This window comes from Colletotrichum fructicola (genome assembly GCF_000319635.2).
Source record: "Colletotrichum fructicola Nara gc5 chromosome Unknown KSG_Nara_v1_contig02, whole genome shotgun sequence".
Lineage (NCBI taxonomy): Eukaryota > Fungi > Ascomycota > Sordariomycetes > Glomerellales > Glomerellaceae > Colletotrichum > Colletotrichum fructicola.
In genome coordinates, this window is record NW_027094052.1 from 1849851 (window position 1) to 1868372 (window position 18522).

The window sequence follows — 18522 nt, forward strand, 5'->3', positions numbered from 1 at the left end:
GTTTGCGGCAGAATATGGGGTGGACGATCGGCTGGACAGATCTTGTCGCAGGGCTGAAGGGTTGGCAGGTTTGTCTGGAACGCAATGGTAGGCAGCGAGCGAGAAGAGGAAAAAAAAGTTGCGCCGTTCGGAGTTGTTTGAATGGAAGATCTAAACCTGGTCAATCGGAGCAGTTGTCCAACAGTCAGCACGCACTGTGGTAAAGTGGGATGGTCTGATAATGGAGCTCCCCGATTGCTTGGCCTTGAGCCGTGCACGCGATTTGTGGACCCCGAGCGAGAGCGCAGGAAGGCGAGTGCAGCGTGCGGTGGTGGTTGCTCTCAATCGAGTTTAGCCGGCTTGAGGCGGTTGAGCCACAAGGTACGTACTCTTTTTGGAGGCAGCTCCCAGTTACATTAGGTAAGCACGCTAAGAAGAGTCGCGCCTCACCAACGTTGAAGGGGGAGAGAAGCTAGGTAAGAAGAGGATGGCAGATGGACAGCTGGGCCGAAGGAGGAGGGCAACAACGGCGAGGGCGAAAGTGATGTACAGGGGCCGCAGTGTTTACAGCGAGCGGCAGATCAGGCAGTCTGGCGGGTGTTCAGCGGGTAGGCCTAATTTCGGAACAATTAGCGTCCAGGTCCTGTCTCTCCATGCCCGTCAATTGGGTGTACGGTACTTGGTGCCTGTGCAATGTGTGCAGCATGTACGAAGTACCTACTTCGGGTCTGGTCTTGGGTAGATTCACTCAGGTACCAAGCCAGTGAACCCCGGGAAGCATGCATCCTCTCCCCCAATTCCATCCCCCTCCCCCAACCTTCTCGCAATTACTGGAACCCAGCAAGGCCAGGTACTTGGCGTGGAGGTACCTTGTCCAAGTACTATCCGTATGTGCGCCCAAATTACCTGACATCTCTTGGAAAGCAAAAGGTCGAAAAGGGCCCGCAGCTGGCTCTGGACGACCCTTGTTAGTACTGCATAGTAAGTATACTACTCGCCGAGGGCTGGGAGGAGCTGGAGGGCTGTGGCAGACGACAGCCCAAAGAGGGACGGAGACTCGGCTTGGCAGGGCCATATGTCATTATGGATATTGCTACCCTAGATAGGACAGCGGGCACGGCGTACGTAGTGTACCTGACGTCGCCGTCGTAATTGAGGGCGGTGTTTGGATGGCGACGTCTCCAAAGGTCCCTCAAACCTTACGTACATGCCACCACGTACCTCCTGGCACCCGCGCAGAAGCCACTCGAGCGTGCGTGTTGTATTGTATCCGTATGTAGGTAGGCACATCCATCCATCGGTAGATAGGTACCTGAGCGGTTGTACCTGACGGCAAGGTACAGAGAGGTAGGCCAGCCGGTTGCCTGCGAGCAAGGTGCACCGCACCACACCCCAACCCGCACACACTACTCCATCCACAGTCCACCACGGTGCCGTCCCAGCAAAACGGCTGGGAATCTTATTGCTCCAAGGGGCCTTTGCAATGCCACTTCGTTGTCAATCACAACTTTACCACGGATACTACTGCCGCTACCTCGACTCGACCACCACCACCACAACAGGAAAAAAAAAACATTCTGCCCTCCGTCCCCTCTCGCGTCTGCTCCTGATCCACCGCGATTCTGACCATACATCTATGGCCATGCCCGCCTGCACGTCGAGGTAGCTTCGAAACGTCGCCCAGCATCATTATGCTCCCCAGCCCTCTTGCACGGCCGTCCATCCCACTTCGCAGAATCCCTCCGAACAGCCGCGCGCATCAAACTATCGTCTTCGCTGACATACCCTCGCGATCCTCAATCCCCGTCCGACAACCTCTACACCATCCCTTGACAAATTAAGCAAGCCAGACTCGTCTTGTCCTAGCCCGCCGTTGATGGGCTCATGAAGATTCGTTTGAAGACGTGGGTGTAATGGGTATCAGCACCCTGAGCCCCGCCGTCCAGCTCAACTGTCATCATGCCTCCCCCCGATCAAAATGGGCCTGATGGCTCATCACTTGTTCGTTCCCCAAGCCGACAAGACCCCCTCTGACTTTGTGACTGACATGGCTGGCAGAAACCCGTCTCCTCCCTGAGAGCCAAGTTCGAGAACATGAACAAGGGCGAACCTGCGCCTGCACCTGCCCCCGCGCCTGTCCTTCCGTCGGGCCCTTCTCCGCCTCGAACAATCTCACCGGGCCCGAAGCCTGAATTCCTTCGAGATGCAGCCAAGTCTACCGAAAGCCTTCCGATACCCCCGAGACCGAGAGAACGTGGCAGCATCTCGACACCGTCTCTTCCTCCTCCGCTGCACGAGCCAGTCCCTCGATCGCCGGGCCGCTCCCTGGGCATACCTCCCACTCTGAAGCCGGAGCCCGTGAAAGCTCCCTCCGTCATGGTAGAGCCTCCTCAATCTCCTCCGAAGAATACTGTCTCCAGATTTGCGCATGCCGAGACCCCGGCTTTCTTGAACGCTGAGTCCGGCGCATCAACTCCGACAACTCCCACTACCGCGCGGCAGTTCAAGATCCCGAGTCGGCCCCATACCCCCTCTCTCGAACCGAACCGGCGCAGCCCAAGGCTGTCGGCCTCCCAACCGCCCTCTCCCCCGCCCCCGAGAAGGTCTGGCGAGATTCGCAGAGACAACAGACCCGCCGTCCCGCCGCCTATCAACCGTGCTGAAAAGCCGTCAATGCAGTCTCAGCCGAGGCCATCGTTTTTCGCTGATCATGTTGTAACCGCCAATAGACATATGCTGAAGCCGGAGACCTCTCCGTTCAGCAGCCCGCCTAGCAGCCCCGAACCGGCACCCCCGGTGCTTCCTTCGAGGCCAAAGGCGCCTGCCACACATTCGGATCCGCCGCCTCAACAGCAACGGGGAAGGACACTGGATGTTGGATTTGCACCTCCGCCTGTACACCACTCGATCATGACGAAGAGAAATCAGCGGGACCAGGAAACGAATGGATTTGTAAAGGGCCAAATCACGCCTCAAATTACTGGCGAGACCCGTCCTTCCGTACCAGCGCTGCCCGCGAGACCGCATACGACCGCCGAGCCACCACCACGGCCCCTTTCTATGACCATGAAGCCGCCCCCGCGACCCCCAAGGCCTGGTATCAACACACATCCAGTCTCCGAGGCTCAACCACCGCCCAAACGTATTGTTTCGACCCCCACAACCCATCTTCCGCCACCTACCCGGTTGCCTGGACGTGCCAATACGGTGACTGACAGAACATCAGAGAGGACCACGCCTCGCCCGCCGCCACCACAACCTCCCATCTCGCACCCTCCTCAACCCGTGCAACACCCATCGCCGCCGCCGCCGCCGGCCGAGACGACGACTGCTCTCATCCCATCGAGCAATCATTCAAAGGTTGATGTCAACGGCTCGAGCCAGTCCTTCCCGGATCCTTCCAACGTCAACCGGAGACCCCCCTATATCAAGCAAGGTATGCACGAAATCCAGACCAAGTACGATCCCAGAACATTCGACGTTTGCGGCGACCTGGTTTGCACCACTGGTCACTTGACCCGAGTTTGGAGTTTGCGGGATGGTGAACTCCTTATGAGCTTTGCCCACGGTGAGGGCATCAAGGCCACAGCAGTGGCGTTCAAACCTGGTAATAATGTCGATGAGGAAGGCGAACGCCTATGGATTGGTAACAACTTTGGCGAGCTAATGGAGGCCGACATTGCAACGCAAAGTGTGATTGCAAATAAGCCGAGCGCCCATGGTCGTCATGAAGTCATCAAAATTTACCGCCACTTCAACGAATTGTGGACACTTGATGAGACGGGCGGGCTTCTCGTTTGGGGTCCGGATGAGACCAGCACGCCAAACTTGACGAATAACTCACACCAAGCATTCCGACTACCGAAAGGCCACACCTTCTCGATGATAATTGGAGACGAGCTGTGGCATGCGACTGGAAAGGAAATTCGGGTGTTTGCTCCTAGTACAGACGGGCAGACCCAGTTTCAAGTTCTTGTGAGGCCTATGATGCAGGATACTGCTGGAGAAGTTACCTCCGGATGCCAAGTCCGGTCGCAACCTGGCAAGGCCTTCTTTGGCCATGCAGATGGCAAAGTTTCGATTTACAACACGCAAGACTTCGCTTGTCTCGGGATTATCAACTTGAGCTCTTGGAAGATCAACTCCATCGCAGGCGTCGGTGATTATTTGTGGGCGGGATTCAACACAGGTAAAGTCTGTGTTTACGACATGGCGACAACACCGTGGTCTGTCAAGAAAGACTGGCAGGCACACGACAAGAACCCAGTTGTGAAGCTCGTTTCGGACGCTTCCAGCGCTTACCGAATGGATCGTCATCAGGTAATATCTCTCGGTGCAGACAATGTGCTTCGCACTTGGGACGGCCTCCTGCAGGATGACTGGCACGAGACGGAAATGAAGGGCATGGACACCCAGTACTGCGAGTTCCAAGATCTCAAGGTGCTATGTATGACCTGGAACGCCGGTGCATCTACGCCTCACAGCCTTCGATACGCTGAAGAGGACGCGGAATTCATCAAGAGTCTGTTACAAGCAAACAGCTCACCCGATATTCTGGTTTTCGGGTTCCAGGAGTTAGTCGACTTAGAGGACAAAACCGCCACAGCCAGTAAGTTAGAACCTTGCCATTCGACGAAACTTTGCTGACATTTCCCAGAACGTTTCTTGAAGGTCAAGAAGAAAGAGGGATCAGACCAGGAGCGAATGAGCCACCAATACCGCGACTGGAGAGACTTCTTGCTGAAGAGCCTCGATGATTACATGCCGCATGATTGTCTATACCACTTGCTGCACACTGCCACTCTTGTTGGCCTGTTCACCTGCATTTTTGTCAAGTCGACGCTTAGAGATCGCGTACGGAACTTGAGCGCATCGGAGGTCAAGCGTGGCATGGGCGGCCTCCACGGCAACAAAGGTGCCATCGTTGTCCGTTTTATGGTTGACGACTCCTCACTTTGCTTCATTAATTGCCATTTGGCAGCGGGTCAATCACAGGCCAACAGTCGTCACAACGATGTGGCGGCCATTCTCGAAGCGCAAATTCTCCCTCCTGAGCGAGACCCCAATATGCGTCTGGACAGCTTCGTTGGTGGTGGAGACGGTACTATGATATTGGATCATGAGCTCTGCCTCCTCAACGGCGATCTCAACTACCGCATCGACACGATGTCACGCGATACCGTGGTTATTGCTGTTAAACAAAATAACTTGGCCAAGCTACTCGAGCGAGATCAGCTCCTCGTAGCAAAGAGACGGAACCCAGCCTTCAAGCTCCGCGCATTTGACGAGATGCCAATCACCTTTGCACCTACGTACAAGTATGATGTCGGCACAGACAACTACGATACTAGTGAGAAGAAGCGCTCGCCAGCCTGGTGCGATCGACTACTGTACCGCGGAGGAGGCAGGATAAAGCAAATCGACTACAAGCGCCACGAGGTCCGCGTATCCGATCATAGACCCGTCACCGGACGATTCAAGTTCACGGTTAAGAAGGTCCAGCCGAAGGCGCGGGCCATGGCGTGGGTAGATTGCGTGTCGAGGTTTGAAGACCTGCGACTGCGCGAACTCAATGATGACAAGTGAGTACTTGTTTTTCCGCCGATAACAAACACTTTGCTAACAGGCGTAGGATATCCTATCTGACGAATGTTATTGGTTACGACGCCGCCACTGCTCAGAGCATTCTCAACCCGCAGAGCGAGGCATGAATACACCCTTGCAAATTTCACTACGGACCACAGCTTTCAACCGCAGGCTACATGATTGATATGCGGTAGGCATGGTTGATGGACAACTCTCTGGATGCGAGTTACGAATGGAGGGGTTTTACGACCGGGGGCAAGGAAAAGGTTACGAAGACGGATAGCATGACACACGTTTTGAACGTCCAACAACGAATTGGCATTTGAATGGCGCAGTTTAGACAGAGAAAGATATTGGGATTCGTTTACCCACGACGCAAGCGGGAGGAAGACATACAACTAGCCAGCCCCCAAAAACATGTCTAGCCTTCTACTGAGGCATCTGGGTTGTACGCTTTTTTTTTGACGAACAACGTGTGCTGGTCACCGAGTAGAGGGACCAATGACGGCCTGGAAGGATAATAGGAGAAAAGAGAGAGAGAGAGAGAGAGAGAATCATGAATGCAACTATATCTTGTAGAGAGCCAAATCGCATTGAGAACGGTGAAGAGGTGCAGATCTAGGCAAATGGTATGTGCTAGGGAATGCAAGGCCATGCAGGATGCGTCTCTTACCGCCCCTGCAGCACCGCCCGATGCGCGCGCGAGTCACGGCAAGCCAATACGACTGTGCCTTGCATTTTGCGCTTGACTGACGTAGATGCTGCATGGTTGGCGGCGAAAATGTTGCTGTGACCCAGTTCGCCTAGCCGTTCGTTGATTTGCGATTTACAGAGCTCTCTCTAGATCGATCAACTTGCCTCGTATGGGTGATGGTGTTGGTTCGTGCATGCATCATGAAAGTCACTCAAGTACCCGTTGACACCTATATGGCCCCAATCAAAATATGTATTAACCCCTTTCTCAGGGGCTTTCAAGTCTATAAACCATCACTCTCTCTCTCTCTCTCTCTCTCAAGGTCTGGAAACCTTCCCACTAGATCGTTCGGAAGTGAATGACTACAATTCTAGCATTGCGTGCTGTTGGGCCATGTTTTTGGTTCTTAGGTCTGTGACAAAAAAATCTGAAAAATCTCAACTCATGCCGTCTATGTTTTTCCCCCTTTGCTTTTCGCCGTCCAAATCTTTTTTATTCGTTTGCGTCGCCGCCGTGGGCAGTAGCTTTCAAGAAAGGGAAAGTATTTTGGTGTCCCCGCGCTTCTTGCTCAGATCTCGAGGAGGGCCTTGGCACCGGGCTCGCTGCAGACGTAGATGACGTCGTGGTTATCGGTGAAGCCGTTGAAGCGGGTGGCGGAGCACTTTGTGTAGGCGCCCATGTCCTCAAAGTACAGCCAGTCGCCGACGTCGAGCTCGTGCTCAAAGGAGATGGTCTCGGTGATGCGGTCGATGCCGTCGCAGGTGGGGCCCCAGACGGAGTAACGGACGCCCTCGCCGTCGGGGCAGGCGTTGGCGGAGGGGCAGTCGTAGACGGTGGCGGGGCCGGCGCGCAGGACCTTGGCGACGGGGTGCTGGTGGTCGAACATGATGCTGGAGAAGTTGCCGTAGAGGCCGTCGTTGACGTAGAGCATGTAGCGCTTCTCGTTCAGGGAGGGCTCGTCGACGGTGCGGCGGGCGATGATGTTGCAGGCGATGGTGAAGGCGGCGGAGACGTAGTAGCGGCCCGGCTCGGCGATGATGTTGACGTTGCTGGAGGCCGGGAAGTACTCGTCGAGGGCGCCGCGGAGGACGGCGGCCATGTCCTCGAAGGTGTCGCCGCAGAAGCCGCCGCCGATGTCGAGCGTCTTCATATCGAAGCCGTAGGCGCGGCCCTGCTCGAAGACCTCGTAGGCGTCGTAGACGGCCTTGTAGAAGGCCATGGGGTCGGAGGCGCCGGAGCCGACGTGGAAGCTCACGCCGACGACGTTGAGGCCGAGATCCTTGGCGGTGGCGAGGAGCTCGTTGGTGTCCTCCTTGGCGGCGCCGAACTTCATGCTGAGGCGGCACAGGCTGGACTCGTCGTCGGTCATGATGCGCAGGTAGAGCTCCGCCTCGGGGAAGAGCTTGGCGACCTTGCGCAGCTCGTCGGCGTTGTCAAAGGTCATCTGCTTGACGCCCATGGCCTTGACGTAGCGCACGTACGAGTTGGTCTTGCAGGGCTGGGCGTAGATGATGCGCTCGGGGGCGACGGTGCCCATGTTGAGGACCTGGTCGATCTCGGTCTTGGAGGCGCAGTCGAAGCCGGTGCCAAGGGCAGCGAGGAGCTGGAGGACCTTGGGGTCCGGGTTGCACTTGACGGCGTAGAACGGCTTGACGCGGGGCAGGTTGAGCTTCCAGCGCATGTGCTGGCGGTAGACCTCGCCTAGATCACCGACGAAGAAGGTGTCTTCGTCGCCGGGCTCACAAATCTCGTGGTCGATGCTCTCGACGCGCTGGCGGAGAGCATCGCCAATCAGCTGCTTGGGGTTGATCACGCCATTCTGTTTGTTGTGATGGGCGTGTTCGACATAATGCGACGTCTTTAAGACGGGTTGGTGGTAGGTACTAGCAAAATTGATAGTAGCTGGGGCAAAATGCTCGATCGCGGCTGTTGCCATAACCATATCCCAAGCGGTTGATGGGGGTGTTTTGTTGGTGTTGGGTGGATGAGATTTGTGGAAAGTCGGTGGGTTGTTGTCTCGATACTATCGGACTCCTCTCTTTCGACAGTTGTTTGTGTTGTCGAAGGTGGTTTGTTTGTAAGAAGAAGTTGAACCTAGAATCGGCAAGAGAGTTCTAGGGTGGTCGAAAGCGGTAGCAGACAGAACCCTCAGTGATCTGACGAGGTCTCCTCGACTCCCCCTCGGCGAGAGGAAGAGGCGCTAAACCCGTCCTATGCGGCAGCTGGTTGGGGGAGAGAAAAGGCGTCTGGTGAAGCAAAGCGTCGAAGAGAAAGAACTCGAGCTTCTGCTTAGGCGACTTCAGCAGCGGGTGGTGGAATGGCGTTGACGATGTGGCGGGTCTTTCGGAGGCTGAAATCTTGGTCACTGACGAAGCTCACGGCCAGGGAAGCCGTGCTGGGCTGTTGTGCCTTTGAGTTGACCAAAGGCTAAGTCGGCGGTGGGAAGGGGTGATCTTTATACAAGATCTGGAGAGGCGGTATGGTTAGCAAGGAGCTTCTTCACTATGAGGGCTTTCTTGATGGCCTTGTCGACGATGAGACGGAAATGAGGAAGGGCAATGGTGAATGGCATGAATTAGGAGAGTGATTTTCCGTCGCAAGCTTTGCTGGGTGGTGGTGGTGAGGGGCGAGGAGCAGCAATGGCTCTGCTTGTGTTGTTGTGTGTGTGAAGACACACGATGACGATACCATGTGACACGCGAGAGACGTGCAAGGTCAAGGCAGGTTGCGCGAGTGCGGGCAACAGCTTCTTCCGTTTCGAAAAAAAAAAAGACGGAACTCACCAAGTTGTTGAAACTGGACGGAGAGGCGATGCTCGGGTCCAGGTAGCTGGTTAACAGTTGCGGTGTTTTGCGAAGAGCGGGAGCTGGCGAGCAATTTGGTTGACGATGAACCTTTGGTTTGGTGTTGGAGGGCCAAGTTTGTGGCGGGGGGGTCCGTAAAGGCTTTTTATTGCGACGGGCTCTGAGGGTAGGTTTCGTCTTCTTTCTCCAGAAGTCCTTTTGGGTACCTTATTAGTGGAGCGGCGACGCCTGGCTGGCCACACCACACACACACAAACACAGCTGCCCACAATTTCTTGTTCAAAATTTTCCCCCTTGTCAAGGAGCATTGACTTCCAGCAACAGCTGCGGCTACAGCCACATCACTCACTCATCACCGTTCCTGACCCGTCCGGTGTCTGCTCTCTTCTCTCTCTCTACTCCGTACAGACCGCAAGCTTTCCTCAGGAGCCAAGGTTCAGCCCGGCTCCATACAATGATGCTCGCCTGCTGAGTCTTCGGTCAAGTATCCCGGTGTACCCAGTTTCAATATCCCGTTGAACCCGCTACCGACCACAAAAAAAGCCAACCTCCAAGTTGAGGCCTTCCACATCCACCAGTGGTGGAGAGAGACGCTCCCGTGGGAGAGACATGTACATGTGGTACATCGGGCCGCGTACCTTGTTCTGCAGGTTCCGGTGTCTGAGATGCATGGGTGATCGGATGTACTCCGTACATGACCTCACGCTGAAGAATGGGCGCAACAATTACAGCAAGTAAAGTACCTGAAGCTTAAAAGATGGTACCGGCCTCCTGTGCTCTGCCCTGGGCTCGGGTGGGCCGAAGGGAAGATACATTTCCATTTGGGCATGATTGTTGTTGCTCTTTTCGTTACGACACGTTGTATGTAAGTATATTTTTGATGCAGAACGAACACCTACCGGCTTTGTCTTGGTTGACACGCATTCCTCCACCATTACGAACCACCCGCATACTCTGCGTCGTTACCGTTCCAAGTCGTCACCACTATTTGCAAATGACATGGACCGCTCGACACTCCATCAAGTGCATCACCGTTGTCCACATTGTCCACAACGGGTGAAGCTAGCACAAGAGACGCCTGCTAGTTGCAGAAGTTGACAGTAGCGGATGCTGGAGCAGAGCACATGGAAGTTGGAACAAGAGGGGTGCCGAATGATTCTGTCTCTAGGCAGGCAAGACAAGACAGCGGCAGGCCATGTGGTGGTGGTACCTGGCCGGCTTCTAGAAGTAGATTCGGGGTGCAAAATTGCGGTCTGAGAATTGCCGATGTGTCAGCAAGATCGGTGATGCTCAGTGCTCCCGGAGACTTGAGGTGTGACTGGAGGCTGCCAATGATGCGCTGCGGTGTTGGCCCTGCATGCGAGAAAGACATGCACCGAAGATCAGAGACGGTCAAGCAGGCACGGCGCGCCAGACTTGGACTTGGCAAGATGGGACAGGGCATTTTCTGGAGAAGCAACCAGCTAGTAAACCCTAACGGTCCGCGTTGAGACCGACTCAGCCGTCGCCGTTCGCTTCATCGTCGACGACACACAAGTTTCGGTCAGCACGACTCTGTCTCTCGCCCGTTGCCTCGCGAGGAAACGTCTCATCCCGTACCTTGCTCTGGCCCCCCGGGATTCGAGGCACGTAGCGTGAAGTAACGAGGGGTCTCCAGTCTCCAGACTTTCAAACTCCAGACCGCCGCCCGCCCGCCAGCCAGCCAGCCAGCCAGCAGCACCAGCAGTGCCTCTTCGCTTGTCCTGGCTCATCACACGGTATCCCGATAAATTCCCTCACGCATGTCCACTCGGACGGCTACCATAATTAGCCTGATTCCATGCAACTCTCACGCACCCAGCTCAAACGGGACGGGGTGAGCTTTGCGTGCTCCGCGCGCTGCTCTGGCCTAGCTCTTGTCACATTTCGCTGACATGGGCGCGGAAATTCGTCTGGCCAAACGGCCGCTCAATGCAATGAAAGAGTGCACAGCACCACCAGACCAGACCAACCAGCACGCATCGCCCAGAAGCATGTGCATCTCACTTTTCTTACCCTTTGCCCCCTTCTACTGGCGCGTACTCGCGGCATTGCTCTTCCCTCCCACCCTCGGCTGTGTCCTCCAAGACGGCAGGTGAGTAATATGTAAAGGGTACCTGCTGGGCTGCCTCCTCAAAACACCAGCCCACTCGGTTCTCGGCCTGGTGGTGGTGTTGGCGATGGCACAAGCCCTCCTTGGCTGGGCCCTCTCCGTGAGCCGCAGTGCCACCTTGACTTACAGTGTGTACGAAGTCTCCCATGTCCACCACTTCGTGCCTCAGTGCCTTGAATTGTGGCGCCGCCCCTGGGAGTGACGTATGCGGGGCACTTGCGCCGCCCTTTTTCGTCCAATGTTTGCGCCTTTTTGTTCTTTCACTCATCCGGCGTGTTTCCGTTCAATACTTATGCACTAATTGGCTCCATCTGATTGGTTGCTACATCTCATCCACCGATATCGCCAACTTCACTCTTTGGCATGTACTCTGCGCTTTAGTCCGACGACCCAATGCTGAGGATGTCGGTTCTGATAGAACGAGCTGGGCCGGTTATTGCGGGCAGAACCTCGCGATCCCCAGGCTCATCTTTCTTGATCTTGCGTCGTCTAGTGGTCTCCAAGCCATTGAGGTAGCAGGAAGACGTATCGTATCTGAACGCGTACTTTACAGGTAGGACATTGGCTCACGGTGACCCTCGGTTAGTTCGTTCATTCAAGAGTTGGGTATAATTACACAGGTTATGTGCAGCACATATAGTTACAGATAAGACTGGTGGCGATGTGCCTTCCGCGGTCGTCATTGTACACAGGCAGCTCTCTTTCGAGTCAATGCCAAGTCTAAGTCATGGTATCGTGCGGCATCATGGGTGCCGTGACCTCTGTCCCACGACGACGACATCGAAGACGCAAAAAAGAAGCGACAAAAGTGTTGTCGGCAACCCTTCTTACTTCGCGCCGTTAATGTCCATCTCGTTGATGGACCAAGTGCCGTCTACCCAAGGGCGCTTCTCACCCAAGAACGCAACCCGTTCCTCCTCCTTCTTCAGTGCCTCAACGATGTACTGCTGTGCAACGTCGCGCACTTGGTCTTTGGAGACGTCAAGAAGCTGCTCGCGACGCTTCTGCTTCATCTCTTCTGTGATGCCAGACAAGAAGCGACCCATGCCCTCGGAGTTGACCGATTGCGGAGCATCCACACCTTGGAACACCGAGATTTTGGCCTCTTCGAGGTCGCGATCCGTCCACACCTTGTCCCTCGCCCACTGGCCAGCGTTGCGCATGATCGACAAAGTGTTCTGGGGGTTGGGATCGCGGTAGGAGTAGAAGCCGAAAAGGCCGTCCAGGCCGCGGGAGTAAGCTCCGCCCCCGTATGCACCGCCCTTCTCGCGAATTTCGTGATGGAGGTGCTTGTGGGTGAGTAGCTGCGCCAGGATCTGTAACGGTGCACCGTCCGGCGACGTGTAGGAAACGGTGGGAACCGCCAGAGAACCATAGTACACCTGGTACGGCAACGGGAAGAATGACTTGATGTTCCTCTGCAGCGAAGCAGGCTTAGAAGGTGACAGCGAAGGCTGGTCTTTGGAGAGTGTTGACATGAAGCTAGTAAGGGCACTCAAGTTGGCGCCCGTGCTCTCGGACCCGCAAGTCAATGCCGTGCGGAAGTTTCCTCCAGAGAGCGCGATTTTCTGGATCTGTTTGAGCTTGTCAATGACATCCACCAGACCGTCTGATTCAGGCCGGTTAGCAAGCGATGTCACAAGCTTAACCTGAGAGAGACCGCCGATCTGCTGTCTGAGCCACGCGCTCCGGGTGAGCCCGGCCTCCGCAAAGCCGCGGGCGTACTGGTGTCCAGATGAGGCAATATCGTTAACAACGCCGTCGGCGGATGCTTGAAGCAATTGCCTGATGCGTTGGGCGGCCTCTGGGCTATCGAAATCTGTGTCCTGCACAAGCTTGCGCAATATGTCGAACATGACAGGCACATTTCTGTCCAGGGCCATGCCAGTAAAGATCAGACCTTCGCTAGCTTGATGGAAGTCGGTTGGCGAAGGTGTAGAGTGGTAGCCTACAGACACACCTCCGGTCTTCAACTTGATCAAATCCTCGAGTTGCTCCATAGACATATCCCTCGTGCCGAGTCGCATGATGCTATCGGAGAACAGCGGGATCAACTCTCTTAGTTCATCAGGAAGGTTTTCCAGCGTGTTGATGGCTCGGAAGTACGTCAAGCCATTTGTGGGAGCCTCCCGCCACTGAATCTTGACACCGTTGGCCGTCTCATCGCGCACAACCACGGGCTCCTTGCTGCGAGGAATGTCCTTGACATGGACTGTGGGAAGGCAGCTAAGGTCCTCCGTGTTTGACTTGCCTTGCTCGACCAAAAGGTTGAGCTCGCGCTCCTCAAACTTCTTGCGAGCTGCAGCATCGCCGCCGGCTTCTTCGGACGCTTGCTGGATCTTGGAAGCCAACCTCTCCTTCTCTTCGCGTGCTAGGTCCTCGCTGAAGGTGGATGACGGCGCCATGGTGAAAGACAGAGTGTTGTCATTCAGCAAGTACTTGTCAATCAAGCCCTCCAAGTAGCCACCCTTAGCAAGCTTAGTCTCAAAGGCGGAGATGGTCTCGTTCCACGCTAGAGAGTCGAAGGGATCGACACCGGTGAACCACTTGGGCTTGAGCCTATGAAGCATGGACATGCCGAAGTTGGCGGTCTTGTGCTTCAAAGCCAGCTCCAGTTGATGGAGAGACCCGTCAATCTTGGTCCTGTCGAACCCCTTTTCACGGGTCTCGCGAAGGATGCGCTGCAACTCCGCCTTGAGCTTAGGTACATCAGCCTCCTGAACACCCGTCAGACCGACTGAGAATATTCCCAACTTCGCCGAGCTATCGTAGCCTGCATTGGGACTGAAATCAGTTCCCAAACCAGCCTCGATCAGGCCGCGGTACAGGGGCGATCCGTATCCGTCCATGAGAAGAGTGGAGAGCAACGCCAGAGAGAAAGACTCGACAACATCGGTGGTGTCTCCCATAATCCATGAGACAGACGTCTTGAACTGTCTGTCGGGGTCCACCAGAGGATCGAGGGGGCCGTGAACAGTGACCTCCCTAGGGCCAGAGGTTAGGCTGATAGGCTGGTGAATTGTGACATCCTCCTGTATCCTCTCGAAGGCGCTGAGCTGTGCATTGACCTCCTGAAGATGATCAGCCAAAGGCATGTCTCCGTAGGTGAACAGCTTTGCGTTGCTGGGGTGGTAGTGTTCAGCATGGAACTTGCGCAGCTGCTCGTAGGTCAAGTCGGTAATCTTTTGGGGATCGCCGCCGGAGTTGTTGATGTCAGGGAAGATATGGTCCTGGAAACGAATGTAGAACAAGTAGCCAGCGTCGGACATCTGGCCCTTCATCTCGTTATAGACGACGCCCTTGAAGACAAGGTCACTTTCCTCGCCATTCGCCGCTTGAGGGTTCTCGGGCCCAATGCGCCAGCCCTCCTGAGTGTAGTCGGACTCCTTCAACAGAGGATGCAAAGTTGCATCCATGTATACCGACATCAGGTTCTTGAAGTCCTGCGCGTTCGTCGTCGCAAAGGGGTAGAATGTGTGATCGGATGCTGTGAAGGCGTTCATGAAGTTGGACAGGGTGCGAGGCAGCATCTTGAAGAAGGGGTCACGAATGGGATAACTAATCATGTTAGCGAAAGAGCTTCCCATGGCACGGAGAGCTTACCTCTGGCTGCCGCACAAGGTGGTGTGCTCCAAGATATGGGGCACACCAGTGTCGTCAGGGGGGTTGGTCTTGAAGCCGATGGAAAAGACATTGTTGCTGTCGTCGCGGGCAATGTGCAGGTAATCAGCGCCGGTTTTGTCGTGCTGGAGGTGAAGTGCCGTCAACTCCAGTTCGGGTACATGCTTGGTGCGCACGAGGGTGAAGCCGTGAAGCTTGTCACCAGGCTTGGGGTACTGGGAAAGCTCAGTGACGGCCTTCTTGGCCGTGTTGACGGCGTTGCGCAACATCTCTGTCGTCGTCGTACAGGCCGGATACTCGAAGGAAACCGTCCTATCCGGAAGAGAGTCACAGAGCTGACAAGACGATACAGAAACGAACGTCTGCGCGCGTGGACCGGGCCTAGTAATACTCGTTCTATTGTGGACCGGGAGGTGAGGTGCTCCGGGCCTGCCACTGCTGTGGAATTTTTTTGGCCAATAGGTACCCAGGCACTAAGCGTCATCGTTGTGGGGTCGATATGCATCAAACCATCCTTAACGCAATTATCCGGTCTTCTCCATCGGCGTCTCATTCTCCTCCCTTCCACGGTGTACGGCAATCGCGAAACCCGGGCCATTGGTATCGACGACATTTCAACCAGATATCGACACTGGAGATCAACAGTATTCTCTTGAGCATTTTACCTACCTGCAGAAATTTTAGACAACAGACCACAGCCTGCTTATATCTATGTAAGGCAAAACGACGAGCTGCGGGGAAGACTAGACTCTATAAGAGGGAAACGGCCCACGCACAAACCACACGCACTTCTCTGTTGGGGTATGCAGTCGAGGGGCCCTGCAGCACTACTCCTCCACCCGCTTTTCTCGAGTACAGTGGCATTTCTAATGCGCACGCCTGAACACCAGGACCCAGCCGCAGGCCACGCCACTACCTAGGTCCGTATCGTTCTAGCCAGTCATCCCGTCCAACGCCCAAAATTCTGCGAAGGGGCTCAATGAAGGCATCAACACCCACTGGCAGCACGTAACATAACGTACCGCCGTTTTATTGCTGTAGCCAGTCCGCCGAGGGGGAAGAAGAACTTGGGCCAACTTTGCACCCGCTTATTTTTGCGACGCCGACTCCGACCCGCACCCGCAACCGCACCCGCTCGATCGATCGAACACGAATGCGAAGACCAGGTCTTCGTCACGACCAGCCCGCCCAGAACGACGACACAACTGCCCCTCTCCTGCTTACCGAGGCATGCCCAGCCAGGCAGACGCCGCCATGTCCAACGGTCAAGACGCCCATGGTCACGCGCCCGCTGCGGGCTTGAAGAAGGGGAAGCAAAAAAAGGCGGTTGATTCCAACGAGTCTGCAAAACTGCTCGCACAGCGTATCTCACAGCTGGAGCAGGAGTCTGCTGGGGAGAAGGACCAAGAAGCTGAGATTGGTGCGTAACACCTCCCACTCGTTGTTTTCCCATGCCGGACGGACCGGGCCATGTATGTCGCGTGAGAGTCAGCCTCACAGCACCCCTCTCGAGCCCCAATCTGCGAGGAAGTGCGGGCTGGTGCCAAGCATGCGCCGACTGCTATTCTTCGAGAACGATACGGTCCTTCCCCATCTTCTTGTAGAGTCGCATGCTCGTTTCCGGGTGTACATCAATCAGCTGGCATTGTATCGATAGCTGACTTTCAGCATGCAGAACGAGAGGTGAAGCGCGCAAATCGTGACCTGGCTCAACAAGTGGCGAAGATGGGAGATATGCAAAAGATTGACCATCTTACCCGGAGGTCTAGCGAACTGTTAGCGGAAATGCGGCGCGTAGAACGAGAGAATCAGAAGAACAAGAAGCGGGGTGACACTCTGCAAAAGGAAAAGGATGCGAATCGAACCGAACTCAGCAAGACCGTTGGCCTGAAGGAAAAGCTCGAGAAACTCTGTCGTGAGCTGCAACGGGACAACAACAAGTACAAGGTCTGCAGCACCTCTCGTCAACGAGGTTGAGGAGGCTCACGCTGACCTTGTCCTAGAACGAGAATAAAACCCTTCAAGACAACTTGAAGCACAACAGCACGGCATACGACGAGAAGCATGCGGCCCTGCTGGCTAAGTTGGAAAACATTCAGGAAGAGAAGGATCATCCTCGGAAGCAGGTAGTCGACATGAGCGTCGATACCCTGTGAGTTATCGAAGATTTAACCTGCGCTCGATTTTCCTGCTGACACTAGGGAGGTTTCGTAACCGCTTCAAATCGTTCATCGAGCAGTACGAGCTTCGAGAGCTGCACTTTCATTCCGCAATGCGCACGAAGGAGCTCGAGGTGCAATACAACATGGCTCGCTACGAGCGTGAGAAGAAACTTGCCGAGGCCGAGGCAACCAGGGCGCGGAATCTCCAGGCCCAGGTCCAAACTTTCACCAAGACGGAGACTGAGCTCCGAAACCAGCTCAATGTCTATGTTGACAAGTTTAAGCAGGTACGGGCATGTTTGGCTGGAATTCGTCGTACAAGCTTTCTTACTGACACATCAAGGTTGAGGACACGCTGAACAACAGCAATGACCTGTTTTTGACGTTTAGGAAGGAGATGGAGGATATGTCAAAGAAGACTAAGCGCTTGGAAAGAGAGAACGAGACGATGAAGCGCAAGCACGAGGCCACCAACGCTAACATTATTCGTATGGCGGAGGAGCGCGAGCAATTGTCTAAGAAAGCGATAGAAGCGACAAGCAGGGCGGAGAAGCTTAGGAGCATCATTGAACAGATGCAGCAGCAGGGTCGCAAGGTTCCACCAGGAATGGCAGCTACGTTGGAAAGCTGCTACTCTGACAGCAACGGCCACATGGACGGCGACGGAAGCGACTACTCAGACGAGGAGGAGGGCGAAGAAGACCCTAGCGAGTTCGACGACGACACGGAGGAGGAACCTCAGCCCGCAGAGCCGGAACCGCCCAGGCCGTTTGGCCCAGAGCGGCCGCCAGTACCTCAAGCTACAACGAACGGTCATTAGGAATCCGGACGGAGGAAGTCAGAGGACGGCACAACGGGAGACACTCTTTCAGACAGCGACCTTGTTCTCAAGGACTCAGAGGTACATGCGGACGGGCAGGTAGACCGCAAGGAGCCAGCCCGTTTCTCTACACGTTTTTGGCGCGCCTGTCGATCAAAGATCAGCATGCTTGTCTCATCCTTCTTCAGGAGTTAGGCACAGAGGCTGGTGTTGACACTTTGCTGGAGTGCGCCGAAAGGCCACAGCAGGCGCGGCGGTGAAGAAGAGTATCGCTGAATGATTTCAGAGATTGGGAGTTTTGTTTGAACTGGTGTACTCTTGTCATATCGCACCTTGTTCTGTCTATGCTGAGCGGTTCTGAATACAAGCGAAATCTCCACAAAAAGCCGTTCAAGTCTCTATTGGATTGAGTTTTGGCCCATCAAACTCTGCTGGTGTTGAAGTGAGAACCCACAGAAGAAAGTTGGGGCAACATCAGGTTACTTCATGTGTGCTGTTTGACTAGATGTCCGCACGTACGCAGTGAGTCCTTGCGAAGAGAAGGAAAACTGGGGTCTGAAATGTGCATTGCAAAATGCCAATTCTCATCAATCTGCGATGGGTGACGTCGAGTTCCAGGGGTCCTCGAAAGACTAAGCCACAGCTGGCCAACACCCCAACGGAAGCTTCGCAATTTCCCCGGATCCACCCAGCAACCATCCATGCCTGAAGTGAACCACAAGAGG

The 18522-nt window shown here is 55.1% G+C and overlaps 4 protein-coding genes across 4 annotated transcripts; 2 read left to right on the forward strand and 2 right to left on the reverse strand.

Annotated features, from left to right (window-relative positions):
• Positions 1 to 1938: 1938 nt before the first annotated feature.
• Positions 1939 to 5690, forward strand: IP5P8-0 (Type I inositol polyphosphate 5-phosphatase 8; the record flags this gene model as incomplete). The annotated part of the gene is made up of 5 exons (XM_066151104.1): positions 1939 to 1980; positions 2038 to 3121; positions 3206 to 4588; positions 4637 to 5561; positions 5612 to 5690. The coding sequence occupies 5 exons, from the start codon at positions 1939 to 1941 to the stop codon at positions 5688 to 5690; spliced, it is 3513 nt and encodes a 1170-aa protein (XP_066009562.1).
• Positions 5691 to 6827: 1137 nt separating this feature from the next.
• On the reverse strand, positions 6828 to 8201 carry spe-1 (Ornithine decarboxylase; the record flags this gene model as incomplete). Its single annotated transcript, XM_032020810.1, has 1 exon — positions 6828 to 8201. The coding sequence occupies one exon, from the start codon at positions 8199 to 8201 to the stop codon at positions 6828 to 6830; it is 1374 nt and encodes a 457-aa protein (XP_031882150.1).
• Positions 8202 to 12021: 3820 nt separating this feature from the next.
• CYM1 (Mitochondrial presequence protease) lies at positions 12022 to 15084 on the reverse strand (the record flags this gene model as incomplete). The annotated part of the gene is made up of 2 exons (XM_032020811.1): positions 12022 to 14752; positions 14798 to 15084. The coding sequence occupies 2 exons, from the start codon at positions 15082 to 15084 to the stop codon at positions 12022 to 12024; spliced, it is 3018 nt and encodes a 1005-aa protein (XP_031882149.1).
• Positions 15085 to 16069: 985 nt separating this feature from the next.
• Txlna (Alpha-taxilin) lies at positions 16070 to 17797 on the forward strand (the record flags this gene model as incomplete). The annotated part of the gene is made up of 5 exons (XM_032020812.1): positions 16070 to 16235; positions 16491 to 16762; positions 16819 to 16967; positions 17021 to 17264; positions 17321 to 17797. The coding sequence occupies 5 exons, from the start codon at positions 16070 to 16072 to the stop codon at positions 17795 to 17797; spliced, it is 1308 nt and encodes a 435-aa protein (XP_031882152.1).
• Between the last annotated feature and the right edge of the window lie 725 nt (positions 17798 to 18522).